General features: G+C 39.9%; 1 protein-coding gene across 3 annotated transcripts in view; it reads right to left on the bottom strand.

Annotated features, from left to right (window-relative positions):
- Positions 1-10,000, bottom strand: part of LOC137651263 (neuronal acetylcholine receptor subunit alpha-10-like) — a 274,598-nt gene that overhangs the window by 8,344 nt on the left and 256,254 nt on the right. For all 3 annotated transcript variants that reach the window (XM_068384518.1, XM_068384516.1, XM_068384517.1), the window contains one exon: positions 1,968-2,184. In XM_068384518.1, the coding sequence (XP_068240619.1) occupies positions 1,968-2,184 (217 nt within the window). The remainder of the gene's footprint in view (positions 1-1,967; positions 2,185-10,000) is intronic.

The following is a 10,000-nucleotide window of genomic DNA, read 5'->3' as shown; positions in this document are numbered from 1 at the left end:
GAGAGAGAGAGAGAGAGAGAGAGAGTCCCTCAGGGCGATTGAAATATATAACACCAATTTTATTTGTTACTGTTTTATACAATGCATGTCTCCATACATTTCTATTCATAAATATTTTTTTTTTTTGCCTAGATAATATAGGGCGTTTTCATATCCATGTACGCGTATATATTTTTTTAGAAAATAACATTGAAAATGATATGAAAAATAAATTTCTTTTATTTTTTTATTCGTTCATTGATGAATGTATTTATGTATATTTATGTAGTTCAAATTCTTTATATTATTGCTTGAGTATGCAGACTCAGTTCATGTGGCATCTATTGCTTTATATATATGGATTGTAATATTTATGCTACCGAGCTTTGAGTCTTGACAGAGAATGAAGTATTTATGATACCAAGCTTTGAGACTTGACAGAGATTGCATTATTTATGTAACAAAGCGTTAATACTTGACAGAGAATGTAGTTTTTATGTTACCACGCTTCAAGAATTGACAGAGATTGTAGTATTTATGTAGCTGAGCTTTAAGACTTAACATATATTGTAGTATTCATGTTACCGACCTTTAAGGTTTGACAGAGATTATAGTATTTATGTTACTAAGCTTTAAGACTTGACAAAGATTGTAGTATTTATGTTACCAAGCCTCAAGACTCGACAAAGATTGTATTATTTATGAAACTGAGCTTTAAGACTTCACAGAGATTATAGTTTTTATGTTACTGAGCTTTAAGACTTGACACATATTGTAGTATTTTTGTTACCGAGTTTTAAGACTTGGCAAAGATTATAGTATGCATTCAACTGAGCTTTAAGACTTCAAAGAAATTGTAGTATTTATGTAACTAAGCTTTAAAACTTAACAGATATTGTATTATTCATGTTACCAAGCTTTGAAACTTGACAGAAATTATAGTTTTTATGTCACTAAGCTTTAAAACTTGACATTGATTGTATTATTTAAAATACCGGCATTTCAAGACTTGACAGAGATTGTAGTATTTATGTTACCGAGCTTCAAGACTTGACAGAGATTGTAGTATTTATGTAACTGAGCTTCAAGGCTTGACAGAGATTGTAGTTTTTTATGTTACCGAGCTTTAAGACTTGACAGAAATTGTGGTATTTATGTGAGTGAGCTTCAAGAGTTGACGGAGACTAGTATTTATATAACTGAGCTTTAAGACTTGACAGAGGTTATGATTTTTATGTTACAAAGTTTTAAAACATGACGGAGATTGTAATATTTATGTTACCGAAATTTAAGAGTTGACAGATTACAGTTTTTATGTTACCGAGCTTTAAGAGTTGACAGAGATTATAGAATTTATGTGTCTGACCTTTAGGACTTGACATATATTGTTTTTATCTTCATGTTAACGAAACTATTGTTAACGACTTGAAATACTTTGCTAAGATTGTAGTTATCATTCTATCACTAAACTAAAGACTTAATAGTTATCATAATCATATTCATGTCATTGAGCTTAAAGGCTTATCAGTTTGTAGTTATTTTCATACTGCCAAGCTTAAGGATTTCATAGATATCCCAGTTATTTTACAATGCCAAATTTATAGACTTACCAATTACTGTAGTTATCTTTATGTCAACTGGCATAAAGACCAACAAATATTGTAGATTTTCTTTTATATTACTATGCTTACACTTGATGGGTATTATTGATATCTTTACATTACAGAGTTCAAAGACTACTCATATATTTTGATTAAGTTTACGTTGCCAAGCCTAAAGTTATCACAGAGTTTGAAGTTATTATTAGGCTTAACTAACAGATATGCAATTCGTTAATTCATACGATTATTCATAACTTTTAAAAGGTAGATTTACTTTTACAACTCAAGTACACATCTTGAAATTTCATCTCCGATTTATCCAATCTTACGTCCTTTCGTCTGTCGTTATCTTATTTCCCTATAAACTGCCCAGTAATCTAACCATACCTGAAGGTTGTCCAGCTGCTGATGACGTATTAGAAGGAGCATCGTTATTTGAAGGGACGTTTCTCCTTGGAGTAAATCTTGGAGACACATTGAAGTGCTCTATGTTGTCCATCTCGTGAAGGTGGAATTTTTCAGTTGTAATCGAGTCTAGTCTAACTGTTGGCTCAGGTCTGAGGTCCTGCAGGGTGAAGCACGGGGTCAGGTCAGGCTTCATATCCTGTTACAAATAAACAGGCGAGGTCGTTAGAGATATCGTGGAAGAAAATGAAACTTACAAATTAAGCTTAGTATGTTATTGTTTTCCCCTTCTTTAATGTTGTTAAAGTAAGGTGACATAGTAGCAATATTCAATATGGAATATATATATATATATATATATATATATATATATATATATATATATATATATATATATATATATATATATATCTATACATATATATATATATATATATATATATATATATATATATATATATATATATATACATATATATATATATATATATATATATATATATATATATATATATATATATATATATATATATATATATATGTATAGATATATATATATATATATATATATATATATATATATATATATATATATATATATATATATATATATATATATTGTGTGTGTGTGTGTGTGTGTGTGTGTGTGTGCGTGTGTGTGTATAAACATCCCTTTCTAAGTGGGGATACCTTGTCGTGGTGAAAAGGTTTTGAGTATCACTATGATCAGCAAAGCTGTACCAGTCAGGGTCACCCATACTAGGATTGTTTGCTGTGTACAATCAGACGAAAATCTCCCGCCATCACATATCCGCCTTGGAATCTAATGAAAGCTGGCTAAACCCCAAACATAAATTGACATGTCTGGTGCCTTTGTCCTGCAAATGACTGGAAACGGCTGCATGTGTTTTTTGTTCTCTCTCTCTCTCTCTCTCTCTCCTCTCTCTCTCTCTCTCTCTCTCTCTCTCTCTCTCTCTCTCTCTCTCTCTCTCCTCTCTCTCTCTCTCTCTCTCTCTCCAAATAAATAGGCTTTTGAAAAAGAATTAAATTTCCTACTTCGAGGTCAAATTGCCTCCTGACACCAAACTCAGAAGTTTTTTTTTTTTTCTTATCTTTATCCTTCACTAACTTTATCTCTCAAAGCTCACCATAATCACCCATATCTTTTCCCCTAAATCCTTGTATCTTCAGCATCTGCAAACTTTTCCCAACATCCATTATTTTTATTACTATACGTTCACATATTTCTGTATTTTTTACTCAATCATTGAATGAGTGTTTAAAAGGCAGCACTTTATTTTACAGTTTAAATATTGATCACGATCGGCAGAGGCAAGGGACAGGTCAATATCCCAAGTCAGGATCTAGGAGGGCCAGGGAACGACTGGTGGTGACACAGCATGTAAACATATACTCTCTCTAACACTCCATCCTTACGTCACAAGGATGGTGAGGTTACAGAAACCTCTAGAAACTATCAGGCTTGAACAGGCCTGGAACTCCCAATTACTAGATTGCGAGGCAGGGAAGTTTCTAATAGCCTACCACAAGCTTTGTACTTTAGGATCAGGTATGTTTTCCTCTCTTCTTTATACTTGCATAAGTGTCTCGTTATGTGTGGAACTTTGTATTCCATACACATTGTCTCATTTAACCTGCGATCTTCTTAGGCATGTTCTATCAAGGAACAAATATGTTATATTGGATCTTCGTCATACTCGGTGTAGATTGGATTTATGTATTTGGGTATGCTCGCACATCGTAATACGTACTGGGTACATATAGCTTATCATTACAAATTTGTATTGTGACGGGCCGAGAGAGGGTTGTGACTCAAAGGCAGGAGGAAAGCCACTGAGTAAACTTTATTAGAGAACATTCGTTTATATATACAGAGACTCCAGGCAAAAAGGGCATACAAAACATAACAGGCAATTTCATGTTTAACCGATAAGCTCACCGATCAACAGTTAATAATGAGAAAAACAGACATGGTATTTCAGGTTCCTATCTGTGCGAGAGGAGAGCAAAGATACAAGCATAATACATACAAAAAATTAAATATCGTTACTATGTACGATCGTGTGACACACTGTTGGTACATGGCTCCCACCCAAAAAAATGTCATACAGTACATATTAAATAGGGCCCCCTGATCTAGAGAGGCGAACTATAGGCGGGTCATCTGGCAGGAGATAAGCAGGTTTTAGGCGATCAATGGAAACCCAGTCTTCTTTGCCACGAATGTTTAGTAGGAATGCTTTCAGACTGCACCGGAACACAAGGAAAGGTCCCGTGTAAGGGGGCGTTAGCTTTTGCTTGCTAGAGTCGTTGCGTAGGAAGACGTGCGTTGCAGAGTGCAAGTCTCTCGGTATGTGATCCTTCGCTTGGGGCTTGTAAGTTTGGCGGCATGGAGTAAATTTTCCCACGATATGACGTATGAGCTGGAAATTGTTGGAGGAGGTTGCAGAAGGAAAAATTTCAGCAGGGACGACCAACAGGTCGCCATACACCATTTCAGTTGCCGAGACGTCAAGGGCGTCTTTAGGAGTGGTCCTTAGTCTCAGGAGGACCCAGGGAAGCTGAGTAAACCAGTTGGAATCCTTGTAGCGAGACATCAAGCTGCTTTTTATTATTATTATTATTATCATTATTACTATCCAAGTTACAACCCTAGTTGGAAAAGCAAGATGCTATAAGCCCAGGGGCTCCAACAGGGAAAAATAGCCCAGTGAGGAAAGGAAATAAGGAAATAAATAAATGAAGAGAACAAATTAACAATAAATTATTCTAAAATAAGTAACAACGTCAAAACAGACATGTCATATATAAACTATTAACAACATCAAAAACAAATATGTCATAAATAAACTATAAAAAGACTCATGTCCGCCTGGTCAACAAAAAAGCATTTGCTCCAACTTTGAACTTTTGAAGTTCTACTGATTCAACCACCCGATTAGGAAGATCATTCCACAACTTGGTCACAGCTGGAATAAAACTTCTAGAGTACTGCGTAGTATTGAGCCTCGTGATGGAGAAGGCCTGGCTATTAGAATTCACTGCCTGCCTAGTATTACGAACAGGATAGAATTGTCCAGGGAGATCTGACTGTAAAGGATGGTCAGAGTTATGAAAAATCTTATGCAACATGCATAATGAACTAATTGAACGACGGTGCCAGAGATTAATATCTAGATCAGGAATAAGATATTCAATAGACCGTAAGTTTCTGTCCAACAAATTAAGATGAGAATCAGCAACTGAACACCAGACAGGAGAACAATACTCAAAACAAGGTAGAATGAAAGAATTAAAACACTTCTACAGAATAGATTGATCACCGAAAATCTTGAAAGACTTTCTTAATAAGCCTATTTTTTGTGCAATTGAAGAAGACACAGACCTTATTTGTTTCTCAAAAGTAAATTCACTGTCGAGAATCACACCTAAAATTTTGAAAGTGTCATACATATTGAAAGAAACCTTATCAATATTGAGATCCGGATGTTGAGGAGCCACCGTCCTTGACCTACTTACAATCATACTTTGAGTTTTGTTAGGATTCAACTTCATACCACATAATTTGCACCATGCACTAATTCTAGCTAAATCTCTATTAAGGGATTCACCAACCCTATATCTACATTCAGGGGATGGAATTGAAGCAAAGATAGTAGCATCATCTGCATATGCAACAAGCTTGTTTTCTAGGCCAAACCACATGTCATGTGTATATAGTATGAAAAGTAATGGGCCAAGAACACTACCCTGTGGAACACCGGATATCACATTCCTATAATCACTATGGTGCCCATCAACAACAACTCGTTGAGATCTATTACTTAAAAAATCAATGATAATGCTAAGAAACGACCCACCCACTACCAACTGTTTCAGTTTGAAAACAAGGGCCTCATGATTAACACGGTCAAAGGCAGCACTAAAATCAAGGCCAATCATACGAACTTCCCGACCACAATCAAGGGATTTCTGTACAGCATTAGAGATTGTAAGAAGGGCATCATATGATCCAAGGCCTTTACGAAAACCAAATTGCAAACTAGGGAATAGATGATTACCATCAGCAAACCTATTAAGACGTTTTGCCAGAAGACGTCCAAAAACTTTAGATAATATGGGAGTTATGGAAATTGTGCGGTAATCAGTGGGACTTGAGCCACCACAAACACATTTACATAGAGGAGTAAAATTACCAATTCTCCAACTAGTGCTAAAAGCTTCTCTTCTTGCTAACTTGCGCAAAATAACAGATAACTTTGGAGCTAAGAAATCTGCTGTCTTTATAAAAAACAAAGGAAAAATACCATTTGGGTATACACCTCCATAAGCATCAAGGTCCACCAACAGAGCTTTAATCTCACGAGATCGAAAAGCTAAACTAGTTAGTTTAGCCTCAGGAAAACAGGAATGTGGAAGTTCAAGTTTTTCATTACTCTGTTTACTGTCAAAAAAATCAGCCAAAAGGGTTGCCTTTTCCTTTGGACAGTGAGTGACTGAGCCATCTGGTTTAAGTAAAGGAGGAACTGTTGCATCTACACCAAAGAGTGCAGATTTAAGGGTAGACCACCATTTATGTTCCTGAGTTGTACCAGAAAGTGTTTCTTTTATGGTTAAATTGTACTCCTTTTCAGTTGAGGCATAAACTCTCTGAGCAAAAGCTCGAAGCTGAGTATAGTTGTTCCAGGTCAAATTTGATCTGTTACCCTTCCAAAGTTGATAGGCCTCCTGCTTCTCCAAAAAAGCACGTCTACAATCATCATTGAACCACGGTTTGTCCTTCACTCGGTACCTTAGCACACGAGAAGGGATACGCCTATCAATTATGTTGACTAGATTCTCATTCAAAGGGACAACAGGATCTACACTATTATATAATTGTGACCAATTCAAGCACCAAAGATCATGTAAAATCCCATTCCAGTCTGCTTGGGATTTCATATAAATTTTACGAGAATATGATATATCAGGGATAGGCTGCTCAGTCTTCACTAATAATGAAATCAAGGCATGATCAGATGTCCCGACTTGAGAACCAAACTTACTAGTTATAACGCCAGGGGAGTCAGTGTATACGAGGTCCAAGCAATTACCAGACCTGTGAGTAGCTTCATTTATGATTTATGATTAGAGGGGGTGATGAAAGCGTTCAACCATTCCATTGGCAGCAGGGTTGTAGGCAGTTATCAGATGTAGGGTGATGCCCAGGAGATTCGCTAATGATGTCCACAATTGAGAGGTGAAAGTGATACACCTGTCAGAAGTAATATGCTCAGGGATACTAAATCTGGCAATCTCTCCTGAGAGTAGGGCAGATGTACATGAGGTGAACGTTGCAGTTTCCAAGGGAATGGCTTCAGGCCAACGAGTGGAGCGGTCAATGACGGTAAACAGGTAACGATGTCCTTGTGATGTGGGTATGGGGCTTACAACGTCGACGTGAATGTGGGCGAAACGACGCAGAGGTTAAGGAAAGTGGCCCAATCCTGAATCCGTGTGTTGATGTACTTTGGAAGTTTGGCAAGAAGTACAGGCGCGGACCAAATCCTTAGCATCATCAGAAATGGCGCGCCAAATGAACTTGGTCTTCAGCAGCTGTGCGGTAGAACGGCACGATGGATGTGAAAGGACATGAAAGAAAGCAAACACCTGTCGGGACATGGGAGCAGGAATCCTAGGTTGCGGTCTACCAGTACTGACGTCACAGAGGAGGGTGGTGTTAGAGTCTTCGAAGGGGATGTCTTCTGAACGGAGGGATGTGCAGGATGTCCTACATGGTTGATACTCTGGATCTTGTCGTTGGGCTTCAGCCAAGGCATTGTAATAGAATCCCAGTTGAACAGCAGCCAACGTGTTTCTTGACAGGGCATCGGCAACGGGATTCATTTTTCCAGGGACGTGTTGAAGGGTGCAATTGTATTCAGCCACGGCGGAGAGATGTTGGCGTTGACGGGCGAACCAGGCGTCAGACTGTCGAGTGAAGGCATGCACCAGAGGCATGTGGTCTGTTGAATGACAAAAGGCGTACCTTTTATGAAATGGCGAAAGTGACTGACAGCAAAGTGCATCGCCAGCGATTCGCAATCGAAGGTAGAATAACCCGATTCTGCCTTAGACAGTTTTCTGCTGAAGAAGGCCAATGGGCGGGGCGAGCCGTTGAACACCTGATCGAGTACTGCACCAATAGAGACGTCTCTGGCATCGGTGGAGAAAAGGAGAGGGACATATGGGATAGGAAAAGTGAGAGCCGCAGCGGTTGATAGGGCCTTCTTTGCATTGCAGAAGGCTGCTTCTCGAAGGGGAGCCCACTTCTGGTCCTTTGGCTTGCCCTTGTGGGAGGCGTAGAGGGGAGCAAGAGTGGTGGCAATAGCTGGCAGAAAATGGTTATATTAGTTGATTATGCCCAAGAATTCCTGCAGAGCTTTGATAGTCGATGGCGTGGGGAAGTTCTGAATGGCTGCTACCTTCTCAGGGAGGGATGGACTCCTTCATTGGCGCCAAAGGTACACTTGTCGTACCGGACTACAAGGCCATTTTGTTGTAGGCGGTCGAGCACGATGCGTAGGCTACAGAGGTGTTCTTCTTTTGAGGAAGAGAACACTAGTATGTCGTCCACATAACATACACAGAAGGGGAGGTCCACTAAGATGCCATTCATGAGACATTGAAAAGTGGCCCCAGCATTATGAAGGCCAAAACAGGAGTAATTGAAGGTGTATGTACCAAACAGAGTGGTGATGGTGGTCTTGGGGTTGTCTTCTGTGTTCATAGGCACCTGATAATACCCCTTCAGGAGGTCGAGCGCAGAGAAAACCTTTGCTTTGTGCAGGTAGGAGGTCACGTCATCGATGTTTGGGAGGGGTTAGTGATCCGGTTCTGTTTCTAAGTTCAGGCGCCTGTAATTCCCGCACTGACAGAGGGAGCCGTCTCTCTTCAGAACGATGTGTAACGGTGACGACCTTGGGCTGGAGGCCTTTTGGCAAAGGACCATTTCCTCCCTATTGGCGAACGTCTGTTTGGGGGCTGCCAATTGTTCCAGAGCCAGACGTTTGAATTTTGCGAAGACTGGGGGTCCCGTTGTCTTGATATAGTGATAAATACCGTGCTTGGGAGGAACCATGGGTGTTTGGCAAAGTTCTGGACGGACAACTTCCAGGCACGACATGAGGAGGTGGGCGTAGGCATCCATGGGTGCGCTGATGTGGAGAGCAAGGTTGTAGGGGGTGGGTTGAAGAGGTGTCGACAAGTACGAGTCTGCGTTGACCAATCGTCGGTGGGCAACATCAACCAGAAGGTGGAAATGTGAGAGGAATTCCACACCGAGGATTGGCAATGTGACGTCAGCAACGAGAAATTTCCAATTAAATTTACCATTTCCAAATGATAATGTGAGGTTCTCGTAACCGTAGGTGAGCATCACAGACCCGTTGGAAGCTACCAGGCGGACGTCAGCAGACGTAGACAGACTACGTCTTTTCCTGAATAGTTCCCTTGGCAAAAGAGAATGACAAGCACCCGTGTCTACCAAAATCACGCGCCCGTTACTGCATCATGTAAAAAGATAAGATTACAAATACGGGAGGTCACAGCCATGCGCGATGGCCTACTTATATATTTTTTGGCCACTGACAATCCTTGGCACATTTCTTTGCGGCTGCCCCAAATTTGTAATGGTAGTGGCAAAACTGCGGACGATGGGGAGCAGCAAGTGGCTGTGGAAGTCGTTGGTTGTGGCGCGAGCGAGTGGTGGGCGATGGGTGGCTTTATTGCCGCTTCGGCACGTCACGGGGTAGGCGTGTATGTCCTATGGCATTCACGTCGCTTGACGTTGAATATGTGTCCTCGTTGATGGTGGTTTTGAAGGTCGTGAAGTGGCTGTCCATACGGGCGTCGGCTTTGGTCAGGCTCGGGTAAACGGCGTATCCAAAGGGCACGAAGTAGGTTCACCTCACGAGAAGAGCCGTCTGCGGTAGGTTGCAGGTGAGTGATTCTGG

The sequence above is a fragment of the Palaemon carinicauda genome, chromosome 12 (assembly GCF_036898095.1).
Source record: "Palaemon carinicauda isolate YSFRI2023 chromosome 12, ASM3689809v2, whole genome shotgun sequence".
NCBI classification, from domain to species: domain Eukaryota; kingdom Metazoa; phylum Arthropoda; class Malacostraca; order Decapoda; family Palaemonidae; genus Palaemon; species Palaemon carinicauda.
This window is presented reverse-complemented; position numbering and strand designations above follow the sequence as displayed.